The 25,301-nt window shown below is 36.9% G+C and overlaps 1 protein-coding gene across 2 annotated transcripts; it reads right to left on the reverse strand.

Moving 5' to 3' along the window:
* Nucleotides 1–250: 250 nt before the first annotated feature.
* LOC148855328 (anthranilate synthase beta subunit 2, chloroplastic-like) lies at nucleotides 251–21,823 on the reverse strand. Of its 2 annotated transcripts, none has more exons than XM_088985785.1 (8): nucleotides 21,647–21,823; nucleotides 21,359–21,525; nucleotides 20,532–20,602; nucleotides 20,323–20,360; nucleotides 20,133–20,243; nucleotides 19,814–19,913; nucleotides 15,819–15,954; nucleotides 251–463 (listed from the first exon to the last, which is right to left on the reverse strand). In XM_088985785.1, exons 1-8 carry the CDS (start codon nucleotides 21,774–21,776, stop codon nucleotides 341–343), a joined length of 876 nt encoding a protein of 291 aa, XP_088841911.1. In that variant the 5' UTR covers nucleotides 21,777–21,823; the 3' UTR covers nucleotides 251–340. The 2 variants fall into 2 exon arrangements, with proteins under 2 accessions (XP_088841911.1, XP_088841912.1); XM_088985786.1 differs by having other exon boundaries at nucleotides 21,632–21,815.
* Between the last annotated feature and the right edge of the window lie 3,478 nt (nucleotides 21,824–25,301).

Consider the following 25,301-nt stretch of genomic DNA (forward strand, 5'->3'; position numbering starts at 1 on the left):
CTGCTGGAGCTGGACCCATGATTTGTTCATTTGAATACCATCTTGACATGATTCAAGATGTGGTCCCTGGGGTCATAACAAAATGGGTCATGGCCTGCAGTATCAGACAATTCCTTCAAGCTCTGGTATACTAGCACATTTGTGTGGGGTTAATTTCCACAAGTTTTCAGAGGAGATGATAACGGCAATCAATCACTGCTTGAAAAAATTGAAAGAAAAATAGCAGAGAAGAATGGAGCATAAGAACAGATTACTGGGTAAAAAATTAATCTTATTTCTTTCAAGAAAGATAATGTTTACAACAATTTTCTTGTTGCTTCTACAGATTATTTTAGACCTGTTAAAAAGTTTTATACGCCTCATTGTCCAATTTGGCCTCCATTCTCTCGATCATTTTGATGAAATTGCGGACAATGGTTTTTCCTTCTTTAGTTATAATGCTTTCAGGATGGAATTGGACCCCCTGCAATTATCACAAATACTAGTCAACTCAGGTGAAAACAACAAAGTAAGATGAACTTGTCAACAAATTGGACCCCCTGCATTTATCACAAATACTAGTCAATTCAGGACAAAACGACAATGTAATATGAATTTATCAACAAGGTGGTAAGGAAAGGGGTAAAAGCAAAGCTTTCAGAATAAAGCAGGAAGCTGATTAACAGCATCCAAAAGACTAGTAAGTGAAAAAGAATGACAATAGACGAAGCTTAATCCACGTGAATGTGCATAGATGTGTTACTAGGATTTTAGACTAATATGAGAGAACCAGATGCAGGAAAACCATTTCTGTTCCACAAACCTTTTTTACTTGTCCCTTTTTCTGGGCTGTGGTCTTAAACCACATGTCCAAAAATCTAGCTTGGTATCAATGAAGGGGGGAATAAAGCCATCAAAAGATGTATCATTGACATGAACATTCCACCCCTTCATAGGTCACATGTGATGAGCACTGGCCCTGCATTTTGATTTCAAACAAGTATATTTATGAGACCTGGTCCACTATAGTTCGGATGTTTATGTCCTTTCATCCAGTTGGTCCTGTTAAATTCTGTAAAAACTTCCAAGATTGATTGATTTGTCCAGACTGCCTGACTACTTTCTTTGGTCCCACATGCCTAGGTGCAAAAACAAATCCCTAGAGACCACTCACGAATCACTACCATGCCAAAGCATGGGATAGAAAAGTTCAACCTTATTCTAATCTACAACAGGGAATTTCCACCCTTTCAAGGAAGCCTGAGTGAGGAAAGAGTGCTGCAGCCATATAGGCAAGGAGGCACCAAACCCTTCTTTAGTTCTTTATCTCCCTTTGCCTAGGGGGAGGGGGGACTTAAATGTGATACACCTGTATTTTAATGGTTTTTATTAGTAACATTCAAAATTTCGTTATAGTTCATGTCTATAATACCACGATTCCCCACTATCATTTATAATCCAGCCTACAAGCAAGTTCTAAAGTTTAGGACCTTAGCCAACCTCAAATCCTTGTTGAACTGCCAAAAGTTCTACATTTATGGAATCACCATTGACCATCCTCAATAGGGCCAGAAAACACTGCCAAGATATGTCCTCCATAGTTTCTAAAGACTCCACCCACTCCTGACTCACCTGGATTACCAACCAAGGCTGCACCCATCGAAATTCATCTTAATCAGATTGAGAGAAGGAAACCACAATATGGTCAATAATCTCCTACGATAGAGGATATACAACCATGTACCAATTATTGATGATGTCATGATAAGTGTAAACAAGGTTCCAAATGTATCTTTGGGTGTGAAACCACGAGAGCAAGGCTTAAAGCAATTCTTTGTAATGAACAAGCTCAAGAAAAACACTTTGACGATGATTGCAGAGTTTTTATCTGTGAAAGGAGTGGCTGGTACAAACGAGGCATTCCAAATGATGGACACTGGTAACAATGGCAAGATCAACCTTGAGTAACTGAGAGCTGATATGCAAAAGTTTGTCCAGCATATCAGTGAACCTCACCTTCAGATTTCTAATGGAAGCTGCTGACATAGATGGGGATGGAGCTTTGGACTATGGGGAGTTTGTCGTAGTTTCAGTTCACCTAAGAGAGTTGGGCAATGATAAAAACTTGCGGAAAGCCTTTCTTTTGAACTGAAGAACTATGGGAAGCATTGGCTGATGAAGAGGGCTCCAACAATGAGGAAGTCATTAATGCCATTACCCATGACATTGACACAAACAAGATGGGCACATTAGTTAGGAGTTTGCCACAATGATGAAGGCCAGTACAGATTGGAGGAAAGCATCAGGCAGTATTCCAGAGAAGAGTTCAATAGTCTCAGCTCAAAGTTGACAAAGGACAGGTCTTTGCAAGGAGCAAATGATGGAAATGATGGTAGATAGGGAAGCAGAACTAATTGTGGCCCCCAAAAAAAAAAAAAAAAAAAACAGAAGCACAGAAAAATTTCTTTATTTTTGTAGACTCTACAAATCATTTCTTCATTTCATTTTGTTATTATCATCTTGAATGACGATTCTTTTCTTCTTACATAGTTCCAGGTTTTTTAGAGCGTTTGCTGGAGGAGAAAAATGGGTCATAGAAAATTTTAAGGCATGGGAAGGTTGTTATTAACATTGAAAATATGTCAATTTGGCTGATACACTCCCCTTTGATTAAAAATCATTGTCTGGATGCTGCTTATCTGCCACCCACCTGTCTTGTAGGCTTAAAGAGAGACCACATGAAATTGTTTGGTTAGTGTTCTTATGGTTTTATTAAATACTGCTTTTCTTGGCCTTGTATGTAGGTTTTATTAAATACACTCAGTCTAATATTCAACTTCGGAAAAAAAAACAAAGGGTAAAAGACTTAAACATACCCTGAATTTTCATAAATTGACTTAAACATACCCTGAGTTTTGTAAATAGACCTAAATATACCTTGTGGGCTGTCCCATTGAACTTAAACATACCCTCATTTCTTCTCCCCTTTCATGAACCCGTTTAGTATTCTAAAATCCTATTTTACCATTTGAAAATATTGACTGTTCCAAAACAATATTTCTTACTCTTTCCGACTTTCTGCAAGTGCAATTGCAACAGTTTTCAGATTAAAATAGGGGGCCTGTGGATGGATAACGTAGTAGAGAGGTTAAAATAGGGAGACTGGTGCTTGAGCATAACAGCAGAAAAAAGAGAGGGGGAGAGAAATAGGGAAGATAAGCAAGAAGAGGGAAGAGAAGAAGACGAAGACGAAGAGAGAAAAAAGAGAGGGGGAGATAATAAAGATGGAGGGAGAGAATGGGGAAGATGAGCCAGCTGAGATCTCTATATTTGAATGGTGATGTTTGGGAGAATAGGAGATGATGAAGAGTATCTGGGTCTTTTTGGTTCTTTTTGAAAATTTAGAGTATGATTTAGGGTAAAAACGTCATTTTTTAGCCAAAATGTATATTTAAGTCTATTTTAAAAACACAAGGTATGTTCAAATCTTTTACCCAAAAACAAAAAATAGTGTAAGGGGAGAAAGCATCCAATAACCCAAGGAGCCACATTAACAGATTTTTTTTTTTTTGATAAAAGATTGAATTTTATTCAATAAAATCAATAAGATATTACAATACAGCCTTCCCAAAGGAGGGGCACGAGCTGGCACCTCACCACAATAGCAACAATGTACTACCTCAGACTAGTAACAAAAAATTTACAAAGCTGCCCAGAATAACTGTTCCCTTGATACCCCTTGTTTAGCTAACCCATCCGCTATGGTGTTAGCTGTTCTACCCACCCACTGAAAAATAACATTCATGTTCCTTGAGAACCATTTAGCTTTCCTCATAATACCCCTGTAGCACCAGATCACTGAATCTGGATTTTTTAGCCAACCCCCAACAAGTTTGGAGTCTCCTTCAATAATCAAATTTTGAACTCCTAACTGATCCGCAACCTGAATGCCTTGTACTGCCGCTAGAAGCTCAGCTCTAACTGATCTGCAACCCTAACAGAAATGTTTTCTATAATAACTTATTATGTTTGTGTTTTCTCTCTGAATATTTTGGCATTCCTTTCTTACCACACACACTAAAGGATGGATGCTCTACTGCATCTTATAGCAACTTGCCCCTCATCTTAGATAGAGAGAGAAAAGAAGAGCTGAAAACGGCTTTGACGTCCCCAAGAGCATTTCACCTATAACCAAATAAAGAAATAAATACTCCGAAATGCTTGAAGTGAGTGAACGGGAAGATAGCAGGTGGTGCATGGTCTCACAACTTGCTGTAAAAAGAAAACTGTTATGATCCCGAATAGGATGTAACATAAATTTCGTCTTCTTCAAGGGAGACGAGAGGCCTCCGATAAAAACCAAATGGTTTTAGGTAAAATTCTTTAATTCATATCCTCAAAACGGTACTTACAAGAATATATATAGACTCCAATTAATTACCATGACTTTCTGAACTAACTAACCCCCCTACAAATAAGGCATTAAACACTAAACTCAGCCATGTACTAACACAAGCACCATAGACATGTTTCACATACAATTACAAAAAATCAAATTAATCCCTACACGTCACTAACAATGTGTCCCACTTAATTTGTCCTACTTCTACTCACCCGATTTTACTTACCCACTAACCACCTTCAAATCTTATCCCATTATCTAATATCTTGACACGTGGACTCCCCTTAATAGACATGTGACATTCCCAACCCCTTAAGATTGACCTTGTCCTCAAGGTCAAAGCTTTCGTTAGTGACCCTTATTTGTTCCTCAGATGAAGTTCTTCAATCTCTGAAAGTAGATGGCAGATCAACACTCTTTGGTCCATAGAACAATCACAACTGTTGGATGTTGCAAATTTCCAAAAGATATATTTTACCAAGGTAAGATTCTTAGTTGGTGCTTTCGAGCAGCGTAGGATAGCCCATGATGCATCTACAAGAGCAGCAGTGTGGGTCCTAATGGTGATTCCATGTGGTGGTAGCATATCTAGTCCATCCACTGAGAGAACAGGTGGCTTTAAATTCTCTCCACAAGTCATCCATTTGGCTTGCTTTGCATAAAAAACTAATTTGTTGTTATTTACCTTCATTGCAGCTTCCCCATGGTACATTTTCCTGCTTGGATGAAGAGCCGTATTTTGATCCATGTCCTTACACCCCTTTATCATGGACACCAGTGAATCATCATCCACATCAATGATGGCTGATGAAATAACAAGGACTGACCACAAGTCAATGAAAGTAACCAAATATACAGAAGCCTCAGTATAGCCACCCCTTCTCAAAAATCCATTTCTGTACTTAAGGTGAAGCATATGACCTAACTTCTTGAAATCCTCTGGATTAGAATTAGGAGATGAAAAGGTAGCAATTATCTTTGTTCCTTCAGTTCCTGATACTCTAGTAATCTCCACAGAATGGGCATTAACAGTAACCATAAAAGCTGAACCTTTATCTCTGTTTTCTAGTGACATCAATGGTAGCATCCGCCTCCCTAGATTTTCTTCTATACCTATGGATGCAATTCTTGACCCATACTTCACACAAGTAAAAAGCTCAGGACTTGAAACAACCAAGATACAACCTCTAAGCTGTAAATAAGCCATATATGGACTTGAGTTTATGATTCTCAATTCCCTGTATAACCCAAACGGGTCTGCAATTGCTTGGAATGGATAATTGTCACCACTGTATACTTCCCTTGGAGTCTTTTCATGTGACAAGAGATAGTGAAGCAATTTTATTCCATTCACCGTCTCAGGCATCCCTGATGTGTTCTTGTTTTCATCGCTAATAATTAGAAAGTCACGAGAGGCAGAGACTGAGATAGAACCTCATGAACAAACTATTTGCAATGGAAGAATCTCCATAAGTTTTATACTGGGATTTCAATGGAGTTGTCGAGATCTTACCAATTTGTAACTGATTCATAGATGTGACCACATCATTGACAGTAGGAATCCAAAAGTCTGAGTGATGAGATGTTAAGCGACAGGGGTGCCAAGTGGGAATCCAAAAGTTTGAGTGATGAGATGTTAAGCAACATGGGTGCCAAGTTCGATGGTGGGGACATGGATATCAGCCCAATCTTCTGGAAGGAAGAATTCCAGTTTTGACAGAGTGGTGATTGGTCATACAACTCAAGCAGCAGACGTCTTTGGACTTTGTCGGGGTGGCACTCGTAGCTACTCCAGTGTGTGAGGGAACTCCACCCCTCGTGAAGTATCACCAAAGAGGGTCCAAGGAGGGACATGGGCCATCGGATTTTCTTGGATTCCTTCTCCGATCAACCTCCTCGTAATTGTCTTTTTCCCAACGTACTCAGTGAGCCACCTGGTGCATTGAGGGCTCATAATATTAACATTCATGGAAAAACTCATTGCAGGAAGTGGATGAATAAAGGATGATGCAACCGAAGGACCACACTGTACTGCTTGACTAGCTTTGACAATGGCATGGACCGATCTTCATCTAGGTTGCCAGAAGGCCCAGAATTGGTTGTCGAAACTTCAAGGACAGAACTAGAATAGGTGATGATTGCAGCTTTATCCTTCACTGTGTGTTCCTCGCTGTCAACATCTTCGATGGCATGCTCTTTCTAATCATTGTAAGTGGCTTCTAGTCGACCGAAACGAGCCATGAAAGATTTGAACATTTGTGTAAGTCGTTCCATCATCTGCTCTTGGTCGGCTACCAATGATCAAACCTTTCGTTGCAGTTGAGCTAATCGGTGTTCAAAACCGGAATTCATTGCCGGTTCTGATACCAATTGTTATGATCCCGAATAGGACGTAACGTAAATTTCGTCTACTTTGAGGGAGACGAGAGACCTCCAATAGAAACCAAATGGTTTTAGGTAAAATTTTTTAATTCATATCCTCAAAACGATACTTACAAGAATATACATAGACTCCAATTAACTCTCAAATTACCATGACTCTCTGAACTAACTAACCCCCCACAAATAAGGCATTAAACACTAAACTCAGCCATGTACTAACACAAGCACTATAGACATGTTTCACATACAATTACAAAAAGTCGAATTAATCCCTACATGTCACTAACAACATGTCCCACTTAATTTGTCCTACTTCTACTCACCCGATTTTACTTACCCACTAACCACCTTCAAATCTTATCCCATCATCTAATATCTTGACACGTGGACTCCCTTTAATAGACATGTGACAAAAACACATATCAGGTAAGAGATAAAGGCCTTCTTTGGAAATTCTCATAAGTGTTGATCTTCATGTGTATGGCTTCTCAGAAAAAGGCACCTAACTGTAGGACGCACCAGACCACACCAAACAACACTCACAGGAAAGGGTGATAGGGAAGAGGGGAAAGAAGGCAACGCCCTAAAGAGAGAAGAACAGGTAAAAGAGCCAAATAAATTGATAGTCCAAACTCTACTGTAAGAACAGTTTTTACCGATACAACTGTTAATGCTACAATCTATGAAAAGAACCAACTGCTAGAAACTGTCAAACCCAATTTATGGAAGGAAGCTGCTCCAGGCTTAGGAAATTCAGAAAACCTGGTTGCTTTGCAGATTATGTTGAATGGTTACTGAGAAATTCAAGCAATACAATAGCTACTGAGAATCCCAACTACTAGAGATAAAAAGGCAACATTTACACTGAAATTTATTCCTATCAAGTTCTCCAATGCTATAAACTCACTCTAGCATGTCTTTTCCTGTCGAGAGCTAACAAAGTTCTGGGATTTGCATATCTTGAAGATCGAACTTTCCCCATGATTATACAACTTAACAAGGTAATAGTTCAATTTAATCACTAAAGCTAAAAGCAACATTGTGAGAGACAAGCATTAGGAAAACCCAAACCATCATTAATTAAGACCAGTGTTTCCCAACATAGATATAAATTCTTCAGCTTCACCCGTATAACAAAGGAAAATGTCAAAACTCAACATTAATTAGGGCTTTAACAGATAGACACCAGCACAAGAGAACACTTATCTTGGAATCCTATGTCGAATTTATAGGCACATGATTCAAAAGGCCACACCTCTTAATTCATGAAGTAAACTAAGGAACCTCAAATGCTTTGGAATCTGATTCCAATATCAGAGTTCTACTAGGCTATTGGCACGATTCCATTTGCTTTTAAATAGGTATAGTCTGCCAATACCGATAGTATTAATTACATGATTTATTCTGAAAAATTTTGCCCAAAATTAATTTGAACAACTTATATCTTTATCCAGATATATGTTTTAACTTTTTAAAAAATTTTCAATTTTTCTATTTCTGTTACTGAAATTATATTTTTTCCTTCCTGCTTAATTACTGAATTTTTCTTGCAAAATTGCATGTTCACCAGGTAAAAAGAAAGCCGAAAAGTATCCAACATATTTCAGAACAAAAAAAAAAGTGTTTTCCCTTGTTTCAGCTTCCAATCCTGAATTCCATCTTTCCCCCATTATATTACACTTTGTTAGGAGCATTTTTTAAGTATTTATATCCTAAAAACATATTGTTCAAAATACCAGTGTTTTCGGATTTTTAAGAGGCATAAACCTCACAACGTATTCAGTGTAAGGTATTCCTAAAAAAACTCCCCCAAAGAAGATATGGTATTCCCACATTCTACCTAGAGCCTGCCTCTTTGTTTGGGAAGCTTGTCTAAAGAGAATAAACACATATGATATCATTCAAAAGAAAATTTGCGGTAGGCTTTTTATCTCCCCCATTCTTGCATCTTTTGCCTCGGGAATAAAAATCTGCAGATCACCTCCTGATCCATTGTCAGGAAACAAGGAAAATTTGGAACCATTTCTTAAATCTCATCAGAGTTAATTGGACAGCTCCAGAGTTTGCCTTAGATTTTCTCCAGCAGTGGCAGGGTGGAGGTTTCAGCAAGAGGAAAAATTTAGGGTAAATCAGATAGGTACCCTGTACTTTGGGGGTAGTGACAGATAGGTACCCTGAACTTTCAATTGCAACGCTTGAGTACCCTGAAATCTCAAAAAATAGACACTTGGGTCCATCCGTTAGTATGAGCAAAATTATCACCAGAGAATGCCATCATCGGAAAAATTTGTATCTGTTATTTGTTGTCCATGTGAGAATGTCATCATGGAGAGACATTCGGTTACTTGAGAATGATCTCAGAAATACATGAGAAGGGTATTTTTGGCATTATGTAATGTTTAACTGACGGAATATTAATGGATGGACCCAAGTGTCCATTTTTGAAAGTTCAGGGTACTCGTGTTGCAATTGAAAGTTCAAGTACCTATCTGTCACTACCCCCAAAGTACAGGATACCTATCTGTAATTTAACAAAAAATTTATTGGGCAGCAGTAGTTCATGCTTTATGTGGGGTGTTTGGGAAGAGATAAACAGTTGTATATTTTATAACAATGACAGAGCAGTTGAAGCCCTGATTTCCCACATAACCCACCTTTGCAACATGTGGGCTGTAAACTCTGAGGTGTTTGAAGGATTCTCTGAAAGTGACCTGTAGAAAAATGTTATCCATTTCTTGAAATCCCCTAGATCCTTGACCATCCCCTGCCCAGGGTCCTGTTCAGCAGGAGGTAGTAAAATTAAATTTTGATGGCAGTGCACTAAGGAATCCTGGTCATGCTGGTATTGGAGGAGCGATCAGGGGGAGAGATGGTAATATCTCTTGAGCTTACAGCAGCTCTATTAGGATTGCTAACTCTACAAAAGCTGAGGTGCTGGCGGTTCTTGCTAAGATTCTAATTGCTAGAGGCTTGGGTTTTATGATCATAACCATTGAAGGCAATTCTTCTAATGCAATCAAATGGTTAGGGGGAAAGGATGGCAGTCCTTGGAAGCTGGCACATTACCTGACTGAGGCTAGAGATTTGATGGGTCCCATCGATGTAAACTTTGTTTGAATCCCTAGAGAATTGAATACAATAGCAGATAGTCTTGCATAACACCAGGGTTAACAGGGAAAATCTATATAGTGACAGTAAATTACCCTTGTAAGTGAAGTGTGTTTCCTCTGTTTTCCCTTTTGTACATCTTCTCATGTACATGACTTTCCCCAATGAAATTTCAGTTAACTTGTCTAAAAAATTTGGTATTAGTAAAAAACCCTCAGGCTCCTAAATAACCCAGAGGCAAGTTTCAGGATGGCCTTTGAATTATTTAGGGTTGCCATTGGGTGATAACGCAAAGAAAGAGAGTTTCTGGAATCTGGTGGTGGAAAGATTTGAAAAGAGACTTGTCTATTGGAAAAATAATTACCTTTCCCTAGGAGGGAGGATTACACTGATTAGGGATACTCTAGCCAACTTACCCATTTATTTCCTATTGGTGTTTAAAATCCCAGCAAAGGTATCTAATAGATTAGAGAAGATGATGAGAGACTTTTTTTGGGAGCCGGGAGAGGAGAAGAGGGACCATAGGGTGAGCTGGGAGGTGGTAATTAGGAGCAAAAACCAAGGTGGGTTGGTGCTTGGGAATATTAGGAAAAGGAATTTGGCCCTTTTGGGGAAATGGTTATGGAGGTTCCCACTAGAAAAGGAGAAATTACGAGCTGAAGTAGTGGTAAGCATCCATGGGCTGGAGCAAAATGGATAGGATGTTGGAATCCGAGCTAGGACTACAAGCACGTCACCTTGGAAAGCCATTCATGATCTGTTACCAGTCTTCTCCCCTCTTATCAGGTATGATTTGAATTCAGTTAACTTCATAAAATTCTAGGAACAAACCTGGGCGGGGAATGCCCCTCGAAAGGACCAATTTCCTTCTTTGTATGCCCTATCTGATTTGAAAAATGAGCCAGTTTCTTCTTTCTTTACCCCTTCCTCTTCCAATTCTGGGTTTGGGTGGAATTTGGGTTTGAGGAGGGCTGTGAGAGACTCAGACCTTGACAGTATTTTGAATCTCCTTGGACTTCTTGATAGTGTTTTTTTAGACCCTTCTAAGTTGGACACTAGAATTTGGACCCCCACCCCCACTAGCTCATTCTCTTGTGCCTCTTTCTTCAAAGTCTTAAGCCAGTCCACCAGCCCTGTAGCCCTCCCCTTCCCCGTTAAAGAGGTTTGGTGCAGACCAATTCCTCCTAGGGTTGGTAGTTTTTGCTGGGAAGCTTTTCTGGAAAGAATCAACATTGGTGATCTGCTCCAAAAGAAGAGACCCAAGACATGTTTATCCCCTCACAGGTGTGTTCTCTCATCTCTGTAAAGCTGATGGGGAGACTGGTTTTCACCTATTAGTGTCATGCCAGTTTGCAAAGTCTATTTGGGAGTGGGCTTTCTCCCTCTTTGGGTGTATTTGGAACCCTCCATCAAACTTGTAAAGTCTTTTTCCCCTTTCTTTAGGTGGCGTATGAAAAGGGGTAAGACCATGTGGAGATGCCTGAGGGCTGTAGTATGCTGGTCTTTATGGGAAGAAAGAAACTCCAGGATCTTCTCTGAAGTAGAGAGAGGTGCTTAAGAACTGGGAGAAATGATCCATATAAGGGTTGTACAATGGCTGAAATCCTCAGAGCTATTCACAGATTACACAGTGGATGACATGTTGAGGAAGTGGGGTGAGATTGCTAGTTGCTCCCAGACTAAAACAGTAATGAGTGTGTCTTGGACCTCTCCACCAGCTGGTTTCTTAAAACTAAACTTTGATGGGAGTAGTAGATGGAATCCTAGACACTCGGGGATTGGGGGGTGTTTAGGGATGAGAATGGGATTGTTTCAGCCCTGTTCTCAGGCACAATTGGAGTGGATGACTCTGTCAAAGCCGAGATCTATGCAGTTATGGAAGGAGTCCAGAGAGCTAAGAAGATGAATATAAGAAAACTTATAATTGAAGGGGACTCAGAGGTGGTGGTGGTAAGGTGGCTGAATAAAGACAACAGTGGGTTATGGAACTACAGCAATGAGAGGAGGAATTTTAGGTGGCTGGTTCAAGAGATGGAAGTCAAGATCAGTTGGGTGAAAAGATCAGCTAACTCTTTTGCTGATGGGTTAGCTAAACAAGGGGTGGAGAGGGAGTCTATGCTTTGGGCTCAGGTGTAATTCATTTTTTCCTTTCTTGGGGGCTCAAGCCTCAGCTGGAAGATAAGAAAGTTCATCTTCCCCTTTGTAATTATTTCTATGATTAATTAATGAAATGTGTTATTGATAAAAAAAACAAATAACCCAGAGGCATATGGAGCATAGCCTCAAATGTGAAGCTTTTACAAGGCATACATTTATCTGCTTCTACACCATCATGGATCCTTGATTCCAGTGCCTTAAATACTAATGGATATTTCATCGATTTTTCTAGTTGCTCCATGTGTTCTGGTAAAACAACTTGGGTAGCTGATGGATTGCCCTCTTTTATTGCTAAAAAGGGTGTGATTCTTGTCATCAGAATTTCTCTATGCATTGTATTGGCATGTTTCCGTATCTGACTAGTGAGTACTATCTTGTTATATATTAGTAGTATTACCGAACCATTGAATTGTAGCATTATTTTTTTCCTTGACATTATGTTCTTTAGGACCTGTACTTGAAGAAGGTAACTAAGGGTGGTTGTGAAACTGAAAGCTTGTATCTCTTGGAGACTTCAGCTAGATCTACAACAGTTCATCAGCCTAGTAAACTTAGCATCTCTTCTAGTCAAGGTTCAAAATTTTGAACCGATACACAATGTATCTGGCAGATCGTATTGTATATCACCTGTGGTGCCTATTTTAAGGCTAATCCCAAAAATAACTGTTTTAAATGTTAAACAAGGTTAAACCTACCTCCTCCCTATTTTTGGAAAAGAAAAACTAAATAAACTGGGATGTATGTGGTACAAAATACTGATACACCCCTTCTGTCTTATTGGGGCATCTTTGAACCTTGTTTCTAGTAGTAATAAAGACCAACTAATACGTTGGGATTTTAGACTTGGTCAAGGTTTAAACCTACCTCCTCCCTATTTTTGGGAAAAAAAAACCTACACAAACTGGATGTGTGTGGTACAAAATACTGATACACCCCTTCTGTCGTATTCGGGTATCTTTGAACCTTGTTTCTAGTAGCAATAAAGATCAACTAATATGTTGAGATTTTAGACTTGGTCATGTGTCTTTTTCATATTTAAAGCAATTGTTTCCTATTTTGTTTGAGTGTGATCCTTTGATTTTTCAGTGTGAAATCTGTAAGTCTACTAAACATTATCAAAAATCCCATATCGGCATATCCATTAAATAATAATAATAGTTCAATTCTATTTGCAATTGTTTATTCTAATGCTTGAGGCTCTATCTTTGCTTACTTGTTTGTAGGGGTGGAGACAAAAACCGAGCTTTTCAAGCTATTAAAGCTTGGCTTGTGAAAAGCTCGATTCCTGTTCGATCTAAACCTGAGCTTCAAGCCTAGCTCAAGCCCAATGAAGCTCAATTCGTGAAGCTTGTATACCTAATTGAGCTTATATTATATATAATGTTTTTTAATTTTTACATGTGGATATAGTTCTTTACATGTTTAATTTTTTATTTTATATGAAGCTTGGCTCACTGTCAAGCTCGAGCTGAGTCGAGGTCAAACATATCAGCTTTTGAGTCGAGCTGAATTTGAGCTTGTGTTTATAGCTTGACTCAAGCTTGATCTAGAACCTGAGCCTCACATTTTTCTTTCGGGCCGAGCTTGAATAACCAGATATTTGGCTCAGCTCAGTTTGAATAAACCCCTACTTGTTTGGATATCGCACTTTTATCACATTTGTTGATGATTATACTTGATGTATTTGGGTTTATTTGATGAAATTTAAGGTTGAAGTTTCTTCCCCACTTCAACTAAGGATGAAGTTTATAATATCTTTAGAAACCTTCACAAAATAGGTGCATAGTCTGAGCAACCCTTGAAAATTTTTCATTTCGATAATGTGGAAGATATATGCATTCAATGCCTTAATTATATATTTCTGAGCATGGGATACAGCACAAACCAGTTGTTATAGATAATGTAAAACCTCAATTGTCAAATGCAAAAACAATTCAACATGATTTGCTAAAGCACATCTCAGTAGTTCAGAGTACAAAATCAGATGTTAATCATATTCAATTTCATCCATTCGCAGATAATCCTGCAAATGTTACCATTCAAAAAAATTGCAGTTGATTTTCAGTGTTCTCCATTTTAAAATTTGAGGGTGGACTTTCTTTTGACTGATGGAGAATTTTGCAGAACCTAGGGATGAAAAAGGGAAGAAACAGTAACATTTTTGTCTAAGTTTGTGTAGATCTTATAGGCCTTTCATGGGTCTCATGATGGGCCAACTATCAAGTTTCAATAGGCTCAATACAAAATGAGCCAAATACATTGGGCATTAGCTACCTATCCAACCACCAAGAACAGCAATGGTCCCCATAGGCCTCACAAATAACTCTTTAAATTTAATATGAAAACCTACAAAAGTATTCTATAGATTTACTTTCTGAGTTTTGATCATTGTAGAGATTTGCTTTCTAACTGAGTTTTGGTCATTATAGAGAGATTTTATTTGCTTGGACCATCGTTGGATAATGGCCTTTTTTATCTAGAGATTTTATTTGCTGTCAAGTTAGGAGATCTTAGGAAATAATTAGAGATCTTCAAAAGGTCCTACAATATATTTTTGTTTCTTTTTAGTTTTAGATGTCAATATTCTCTTTTTTTTTTTTTTGCTAAGGTAAGTAAACAGTACGAGAAGTGGTTCCTTTGGCCATTTTCTGGGCTATATGGAGTGAGAGGAACTTGCATATTTTTGAAAATAAGGAAGGGGAAGAGATGGCGGCAAGGAAGATACAAGGAATGCTATACTCATGGTTAGGGGGATAAACATCTAAAAGAAGTCAATATTCTCTTGTAATATGTAAGGATTTCACTTCATTAATAAATTTTATGAGAAATTCTGCTTCTTTTGTTTGTTGCAAGGTCCAAACATTCTTGAAGGCATAGACTCCTTCAAATAGACCCTCTAGACACCAACTCCTACAGAAGCCTAGAGCCCTAGATGTGGCTCCTTGGTCATTCTATCCTTGTTCTCCATTATTATTATACAAAAAATAAAAAAAAAAAAAGATTTTGATTTGACATTTGACATTTACAGTCCTACATGTTGCTGCTACCCACACAATAGAAATCATAATGGCAGCGGCCACTGGTAGCACAGATCATACATATGGATATTGCATCAATGATAAACTATTTTTACTGAGATATGGCAAGGACATGGCATGGAGAAGATGTCAAATATGGAGTATAAATAAAATTTAAATATCAACATCACAGCATGGAATTTGGACCCATTTTCAAGTGGTGGTTTAACATGGGCTGGCATAGCAGATGGCAAAAGATGTAATGTACCTGAAGTGAACTATTACCAAAAACATCCCGAAGTGAGGATAGCTACTCTAGAAGTAGTTAATGCAGCCGAATCCACCCCAAGCTTAATTACAAACCATATAATCAACAATATCCACTGTTCCTTCTCCCATTTGTACACCAACAATACACATTCAACTCCATAATATGTTAGAACTAATAATTCACTCAGGAGTTCATTTCATTACTAGAATGCATATCTGGCACAATACATCTTTGGAAACCTTAAAGAACTAATTGCACAAGCCCTGACCAACTGCTCCAACTTCAATATCGAAAGATTCATGATAAAAAATCAAGCAATTGTTACAGTATGAAATAATTAGTAAAACAACAAATAATAACTATTGACTAGGTACTGACTGATGAAACATGAGACCATGAGCAACATGTAATGAGTTATGAGTTTTATATATAGCTTCCCAGGCTAAAATGTTACTGAAACAGAACCACTCTGCAAATAGAAAAGAAAAAAGCAGTATCTTACCTGGAGATGCTTATATTTTTTATGACGGGCAGCCATTATCAACCCATCCTCTGTCCATGCTGTAACTTCAAGTTCATCACTAGGAAAACTTTCATTTTCAATAACAAGGCTATGATATCTACCAGCTGTAAAAGGGCTGCAACATCATTACACAAATGATCACTTATATTATCTATCAAGAAAAAAAAATTATCATCCATAATGACAGCCAGTTTAGTCTAAAAGAAAGCACATATAGTTTTTTTTTATTTTTTGAAAATGTTTACAGAGAAAAACCGGTTAACATTACTAAGATAAAGTACTCAACCAATCATATATGAAATATTTCACAAGAATTAATTATATAAGCCTAAAACAAACTTCTAAATAATTCATCAAATTAAAAATGAAACGGGTGAAGAAATCAGACACGAAAGCCTACATAACTAGACCATGGTTTTAAAAGGCATTGGCGTGCTGTGGAGCCAAATTGACTAAATTCAACCACCTTAAATACCGTGAAGTCTGTGCCTCGATGCCTTACCTCAAATTGGTTAGGCACATGCCTCATCTAACCAACCTACCAAATAAATATATATGATGGTTTCCAAAATTTAAAGGAACTTTATTATTTACTTAGCAGTAAAATCAAACTATCGCTCAAGAATCCTTTCTAATATCTTTCTTAAACCACAAATATCCCTTTGTTTATCTCTTATTTACCAAATAAAAGAGTCCTAATATGGTGCTCCACATCTCAATCTACTATACATGAGAACAGCACCAATAACACATGGTAGTGGGACTCCCCAATCTAAAAATTAAAATTAATAATTTAAATAAATAAAATTACTAATAAAATAAAAATTAAAGAAAATTCCCAATCTCATTTACAAGACATCTTACACTAAAAAAGAAATGTTATATAGTGAAGAATATTATTTGAAGATATTTATAAATCAGTTTATAGCTTATATTAAAAAATAAACTAGAATATACATATATATACATATGAAGATTAAATAAACAGATTATTTCATTTAAATAGATAATGTTATAAATACAATAAAGAAAGAAAAAATAAAATTAAGAAATAAATTTTATCTAAAAATGCAAAAAAATAAATTATAAATAAATTTAATTTGATGAATAAGCTAAAATGCATGTAAATTAAGTAAATAGATTATTTCATTTAGATAGAAAAGATTATAAATGAAAACAAAATACAGAATAAAGTTTACCTTTCTTCAGAAAAAGGATGCATTATACTTTAACTTTCTAAAAAAAAATCAGAATAAAATTTCAAACCCATAGGGTTCATATTAAATAAAAATAAATATACATGCTATAAAAAGGAAATGTATAAATTGGCTATTAAAAAAGAAACTATACTAAAAAATATATAAAATTATAGGGTCTGTTTGGTTCCCTGGAATAGGTGCTTGGAATCGAAATCGGAATGGCCCATTCCAATTCCAACTGTTTGTTTGGTTGAAATGGGATTCCCCCCTATGGGGGAATGGCCATTCCAAGCTCCCCCCTTGGGAATGGGATTCCCATTCCAAAGTCTGTCAAGAAGTAAAGAACTCTCAACAAAACCCTCCTAAACCCTAATATTAATAAAATATTAGCAAAATAATAGATATTAATAAACTAATAATAAAATAATAAGTTATTAATAAATTAAGAATAAAAACAAAAATATTAATTAATAAATAATAACAATAATTAAGTACAATATTAATTAACTATAAACTTTATAATAATAAAACACTAATAATTAAATAATAAAATATTATTAAAGTAATAATAATAATGATAAAGTATTAGTAAAAAACTAATATAAATTTGAAAATCTTCAATTGATTCTGATTCCAACTCCAAATGAACCAAACAACAATTATTGGAATCCAATTCTGGTTCGTCTAAACCAAAAAGGCATTGAGAATAGGCGATTTCAATTCCGATTCCAATTCCAATTCCGTTCCTGATGGCGAACCAAACGGAAATAGTAAATAAATGCATACATACATGCAACCATACATATATATTGAAATTTTTGAGGCTTATGTTTCTCATCTCTGAGACCTAACCACCTTGCCTCTGTCTTTAGCCTTTTAATACCTTGAACTAGACTACAAACATTATGAGAATATAGTTAATATATGCAGATCAACAATAAACTAGAGATGTTATATGGTGAATAAGAAGACGGAGATTCAAATTTCAAGGGTGAAAATAGAAAAGATGTGATAAGAACCAACATCATACAATAAAGAAACAGTTGGTTTACGACATCACAGTTTATGACTTGACTAAAATTTTGCAGCCCTTAAATTTGGAAATGCTCAAAGTGAAAAAAGAGAGCAACTCAACCATAACAACAGCAATACCAAAAAAACTAAAAAAAAAAAAAAAAAACTTTAGCAACAACAATAACAACATTTGACACATGTCCATGGAAAATAAATTCGTTATTAATAGCAGTAAGTTAAGCTTTCACCCCAAATAAGAGCAAAGCTCCTAGCATTTTTTTTATTGGTAAAGAAAGGCTCCTAGCCTAAACTAATATCTCCTGCTATCACTAGAATTTTGATGTCACAGCTCAACTAATCCCTTCATTTGATAGATATCCCACCCTGAAACACTTTTGAATGTGCCTGAAAAATCCTTGGTGAGCATGAGAATGAGCCAACTGCTTGAAATTTTAGGGATTTCTTCTTTCAAGGAAACTTGCTCCCATGATAGAAAATGAGCATGTGAATGAGGTGATAGAAATTCCCTTTTTTGTAGGAAACAGTTGCTTTCGTTGAAGTTAAATTTAAACACAAATAAACTGTCAACCACCCAATTACATGGGTGCTGACCCCATCGATACAATCTTGAGTTACAATACTGCCCAAAACAAATTCTCTCTAAAAGTCCTTTGCTTTGCATCTCCCTTGCTAGCCAATTTATTTCCCTCATGAACTGTCTACAGACCCAGACTCCCAGACTTTGTGACTGCATCCACCCAATACCCACATGAACTGTCTATAGACCCTTAATTTAATGAAGACCCATCTACTTAGCCAGCCTTAAACCTTGAAGAGCCAAAACTTCTGCTCTCGGTGAATCTCCCTCTCCTATTGGCACAGAGAACATAGTTAGTCTGCCCTCTTCATCCCTTAGAACTCCACCTATACCAGAAGGTCCCAGGTTGCCTAAAGAGCTCCCATCAAAATTCAGCTTTACCCTTTGGAAAATAGAAGTCCATAAATCCTGAGTTCTAGCCTTGAAAGAAGTAGAAGATGCCACTACACTCCATCCTCTTAATATGTCATCTAAAGATCCTGTTATTTCTTTCTTCCCAAATTGACCAGAGGGCAGCTGCCCTTGTGGCTCTCCACATTATTTTACCCCTCTTCTTCAGTTGCCTAAAGAAACTTGAATCAAAAAGGCCCACCACATCTTAGGGACTGGGGAGGGTCCCACCTACAGCCAAAGAGAGAAGAGAACTAATTCCAAATATAAGACACAAAGGGACAAGATATTAACAAGTGTAGTCATCTCACCACATCCCAAGCAAAGGCTACAAACATGGGGTGAAAGGCACCATTGTGGCCTTCTTCTTTGAAGCAAACCCAAGGTGTTGACTTTTGGTGATAATTCCCTTATGAGAACAAGAAAAGGATATCTATTTATTCTCTAAGAAACATGTATGGAGTTGCATCGCTTCACCACCGGTATGTCATAAGGATGTCACCTATCGACTTGAGAGGGAATAATCAGCATAGAAACCAGACAAACTAATCTAGCCTGCCTTCTCAAAATAAACTGTGCATTTTACCTTCTACGCTTAACTTTATAGAAAAATAGGTAGAACCAACAAGATTAAATTGATCAAGAAGGTACCCTGCAGTGTCATCCAATTCTCAAAATAATAAATTGTACAAACTCTAGAAGTGCAGCCATAAGCAATACAACCATTTTATGAGAAAAAGCTCATAACCAGAAATGGTGAACAGAAGACCTACTTTGGTAATCCTGAAAACAATCCATCCTCCCCCTTTTCATCATAATACACAAGAGAACTTTTTCCATGCATAACACCAAAAGGAGAGCGAACAATCTTTCCTGTAAAAGAGTAAAGGTAGAATTAAAGCACGTGATTATTCATTCTATAAATAAAAATTTGTGACTTTTCCAAGATCAACAAATAAGTGCATCATAGGTTTTTGTAAATATTTGATGCAAAATCAGAGAAAGACAATATTTGTTTGCAATGGTTTTTTTTTTTTATTTTGTGTTCGCAAAGGATTGAAAGCCATGAAAATAACAACTGGGCATACTCACCACCAAAAGCTTCTCCAATGCACTGCAACCCCATACAAACACCAAACAGAGGTATAACAGGTCCAAGTTCTAGAACAGTTTGTAATGATATACCTGAATCTTGAGGTGCACCTGTTAAAGGAGAATGCTCAACAAATCAGGAGTCTGCACCATGAAATAATCACATTCACGTGATAACAAAATACCTCACCTGGCCCAGGAGATATAAGTACTCCTCTTGGATTTTTCCTACATATATGGAAAAACAATATTTTATATCAAGTAAGTGATTAAAAAAAAGCTAATAACAGTCACTTTTTACAGTGAAAAAAGATCAAACAGCCATAACGTGTGGTCATACAAAATCATACTTGTGAAATATTCACGGTCATCTTAGTAACTAGACAGAAAAATCCTTACCTTCTCAATTCCTCAACAGTGAGCTCATCATTCCGGTAGACCTCAAAGTTACAACCCAGCTCTCCCATATACTGTAGAACAAAAAAAGTGTAGAGAAATAATAATTATTAAAGATTTTTCTTCAACGGATACACATGATCAATGAACTAAACCTTCATAGGTAAACAATTTTGACTTTCTTAATAATAGAAAGCACAGTATGAATAATTATCAAAGGGATAAAAGTTTCGCTTTAGATTTAATCATCTAATCTAACACCTTAATAGTTGGACCAGATTAACACTTTATACAAAAGGCATGGATCCAGATACTCATTTTTAACCAGGAAAAAGGAATTGATCAATAAGGATACAAAGTTAAAGAGGGCATTATCATCATCATCTAAGCCTTGTCCCAACAATATTGGGTCGGCTACATAAATCCTGTCTCTCCGTTCCGTTCTTTTTAGTGATCTATGAGAACGTGATAGAGAGAAAACAATAGTTGATCCTAAAAGAAAATCTATAATTTGAACAAAGCAGATTACGGAACTATAAATGTAGCTAAGGAAGTATTGACTCAACTCAAGAGAGAACCAATGCTGTCAAAAACACTCCAGCAATAAAAGCATTTCTTTTTGGCAAATGAAATGTTTCAAAATTAACAACCAGGACCAACGCAGAAACAATAGTAAATTAAAAATTAAATATAATATTTGCCCAAAAAAACATGTTCGAGAAAACCCATAACTTGGAACAGGAAACCAGCCGAATTAACAGAAAGTAAAACAAGGAAAAATAGATCATGCAGAACAATAATCAAATGGAGGGAGAAAAGGGAAAGTAAACCTGGCAAAGATTGTAAGTGAAACTGTCGTAATTATCGATGACAACGATCGGATTGTCGGCCTTCTTAACACTAACCGAAAACCCAGAATTCTCCACTCCAGACAGAACTGTTGCCCTGGGGGTGAAGAGAGAATCCTTTGGAAACATGCAAGATCCATAACGGATTTCTGAACAAGCCAAAAGACAGAGAAGAGAGACAGAAGACAAAAAGAGATTGAAATCATCAGAAGGCAATGAGAAAACAAGGTGTTGATAGAGGAAAATTCATCTTACACGCAGGAGGAGTACCAGTTCTTCGATCAGGAAAGCGAGCGAATGCTAAGTGCGTAGAAGACGGTGAAGGCTTCTTCACTTGAGCAATAGCGCCCATGCATTGAGAGAAAATCGCAGTACCAGCGGAGGCAGCAGCTGAAGCCATGGCTTGAGATTCGGAGATTCTACTGACGCACTTCACTAGAATCGCTACGAACGCTGATGGGGTAAAAGTAGGAATCGCAACTGGGCGGGGCGGGGCGGTCCGGGTTTTGCCTGCTCCATACTCGAACCCGAATTCAAATTCCCCGCCCCGAACCCCGGCGGGGCTAAAAATCCTAATCCCATCCCCGACTTTGCCCCTCGCCCCGGTATACTCATTAATTTATTTTTTTATTTTTTCAAAATTTACCTAAAATTATTTTATATTGTGTAATATGGTAATTTTATATATATTTTACGATATACTCAGAACGGGGTGGGCAAATACCGTCCCTACCCCAGAGTTTTGGGTTTTCCCCGAACCTACCCTGAAACTCGATCAGTAGTCACAAAAACCTGCCTGATCAGGGTGGGAGGAGGCACCACGGGATAGGTCAATTTGTCATCTCTACCCTTAATTAATTTTCAAATGTTTAAAAGAGAACCATCTAAACTATAGCAATCATTAACTCAAATTTCCCTCACCATCACCCTCTCCCTCTCACTTTCTCTCTCCCCTTGTCTTCCCGTCATTGTCGCAACAACTCTCAACAGTAGCATTCGGGTTCCCTCTCCCTCTCCCTCTCTCTCTCTCTCCCCCTGTCTTCCCACCACCGTTGCTACAACTCTCATCAACGGTGTTCAAATTTTATTCTTAATAATTTATTTTTAATTTATAAATTCATACATATTTTCATTTTTGTTCTTATTTTAATAAATTATTTTTATAACTTTTATTTGTATTAATTATTAATTACTTGAACTTTTTAATTATTAAATAGTTTAATAGGTTTAACTTAATAATTTGATAATTATTAAATATTTTTTCATTGCTTCATGGACTTTATTAAGATTTTTGTTATTATTTTAATTTTTAATCATTTATTTTTAATTTATAAATTTATATATATATATATTCAATTTTATTCTTATTTTAATAATTTTTTATTTTTTTATAATTTGTTCATATTTTTCAATATTATTTTGAATTTAATAAATTATATTTTACGAAATAGTACAAATTGAGCTCAAAATTACCAAATAGTGAGTTTTAGGGGTAAAATAGTAAAATTAAGGAATTTCAAATGCTAGAGGTTTGATCCAACACAAACAACCTTCTCTGTTCAGAGCCTCTAAAAAGTCGAAAAGCATCTATGTCTCTTGTTAGATTTCAGATGCCATTAATATTTTCTTAACTTTTCATATTTCAGATTTATCAAATGCCACCTTAGTCTTATTCCACAAAGGGAAAAAGTACCATTTATGCTAGAAGAAACCTTACTGTAATTGAGTTGTAGAGCTATAAAGCTATTGTAGGCTTCACCTCATCATTGTTGATCATGATGTTGTTGTTGTCTTTTACTTATTTGCTGCTTTACCAATATTAAAAGAGGTTGTTTTGGGTTAGAAGACTGAAGGACACTATAAATTTATTTCCTTCAGTTTTCTACTTGCATCTCTTCTTTATTGTCTTTTTTCTTTTTTCTTTTTTGAAGATTGTTTTTTGTTCATAGTATGATTGACATGAATCACACACTTTCTGATTTTTGTGGATGAGCACCAATTGCTATCTCAGTTGAGTAAAATTGATTAAAAGGGCTCAGGGTAAAATTCGATTTAAAAAAAATTAGTGGCATGTATGTCATATTTTAAAGGATCTTGATAGATTAGTAATAGAAGGGAGGCCTTAGTCCAATGACATTAGTAAGTAAGGGATGTCTTAGTCTATTTTGAAAAAAGAGGGGATGTTTTAGTCTTTTACCCGCGCTAATGTAATGTTTTGATCTTTGAAACTCGACCATCTAGATCGACCCGACCTGATGGGTTCGTCCCAAGCTTCTTTAGTATATCCATACTATATTCTTAGATATGCTTATAACCAATGGGGCTTATTCATTTCTTTTTCCTAAGAAAACACACGTGTTGTTGCCCCCTTAAATGTCCCTTTTGCATGCATATCGACACGCATTCAATAGTTTCCTCTCTACCCTCCCATTTTATGTCTATCACTTTCATTTTCTCTCCCTCTTTTTGGCAAAATAAAAGGAACCACTACAAACATCACGGGTACATTAGGAGCCCCCTTTTACAATGATCCAAAAAACAAACATGAAGGGACGAAGGGGGATTAGTTTTGCTAATAAAAGTTTTTCTAAGCCTGGCCTGTCTTGCAAGATCATGGGTAGGCTTAACAATCAACCTAATTACATACAATAATTTGATATCATAAAAAAAAGATAGAAGATCAAAGATGTGATCGTATAGAGCTACTTCCTAGGTGATGTTTTTATCAGTTCCTTTTAGCTTCAACAAAGAATCTTGGGCATCCAATAGCAGAAAAGCATTGTTGTAGCCCATACAAAAAAGCTTACGAAGACCTCTTATGATTGACCAGAGCTCAGCTGGTGTTGATGATCCTGCCATGCAAGGTTGTCCTTTTGCAAGGAGAAGAGGAGATTGAAGTGAGAACATAAAGAGTCCAGTTGAAGCACTATGTGTGATAGTGTCCCATGACCCATCCACCATAATGATTGGTTGCTCTGAGTGCAGGACATCTTGCAGGTCCAATTCATTATTTGGATAAGAAGGAGATGGCCGTAGGGACACAAATGTTTTGAAGTTATGATAGTTACTAGCTTTCCTTAATATTATTAGTGGATTTGGTTTTTCATTATTGAAAATGATTTCATTTCTTACGTCCCATAGACTTTTGAATATTGCAAGGATTTTTGCAAGGTAATTATACTTTAGTGCTTTGTCCTTGATATGGTTATTATACTTCCACCACCACCAGTCCAACAAATTGCTTTGACCAAAGTTTAGAAAAGCCCTTGGCATGAGCCCAGCTTAGCTTGCATCCAAATAGCCCGAGTTAGAGGGCATTCCAACAGAAGATGATTTTGAGTTTCAGGAGATGACTTGTAGAAAGTGCACCAGATATCTTGTTTTCTTCTGCAGCTCTAGATAGATGTTTTGGTTCAGACTACATTATGTAGAAATTTCCACATTAAAATTTAGCATCTGTGGGAGCAAGGAGTTGCCCATATTCTAGACCATTTATTGGCACTGGCCTGGTCTGGGAGCAGGGACTGGATGAGGGCATGATAGGTAGAGTTCACTGAGGATTCCCCATTCTTAGAGCATTTCCAAAGCAACTTGTCACTTTGTGGAGAAGACCTGAGGGGGATACTGAGAATGGCTTCTACACTACTATCATCAAATAGTTGGTGTAGGTGATCAGTGTTCCAGGAATGCCTGTCAGTGATTAGTTCATATACCTTTATTTGTGAAGGCTCTCTGTCTACAGTCCTTCCAATGGGGGTGTTATTCTCCATTAGAGGAATCCAAGGGTCCAGGAAAGCTGAGATTTTTTTCCCATCCACTAATTTCCAGAAGAAGTTTGATTTCATCTCACTCTTTATCTTGATGATACATTTCCACCACCATGAGTCTGAAGCCTTAGCTTTCAAGTCAAAGAAACATTTACCCT

This window comes from Nelumbo lutea, chromosome 4 (assembly GCF_056320005.1).
Source record: "Nelumbo lutea isolate HS-2025 chromosome 4, American lotus-T2T, whole genome shotgun sequence".
NCBI lineage: Eukaryota > Viridiplantae > Streptophyta > Magnoliopsida > Proteales > Nelumbonaceae > Nelumbo > Nelumbo lutea.

Coding starts and splice junctions, on each gene's coding strand:
- LOC148855328 (XM_088985785.1), bottom strand. CDS start 21,776: ATGGCTTCAGCTGCTGCCTCCGCTGGTACTGCGATTTTCTCTCAATGC. Junction 20,603..21,358: donor TCACTTACAATCTTTGCCAG/GTTTACTTTCCC, acceptor TTTGTTCTACAG/TATATGGGAGAGCTGGGTTG. Junction 464..15,818: donor AAAAATATAAGCATCTCCAG/GTAAGATACTGC, acceptor TGATAATTGCAG/GGGGTCCAATTCCATCCTGA.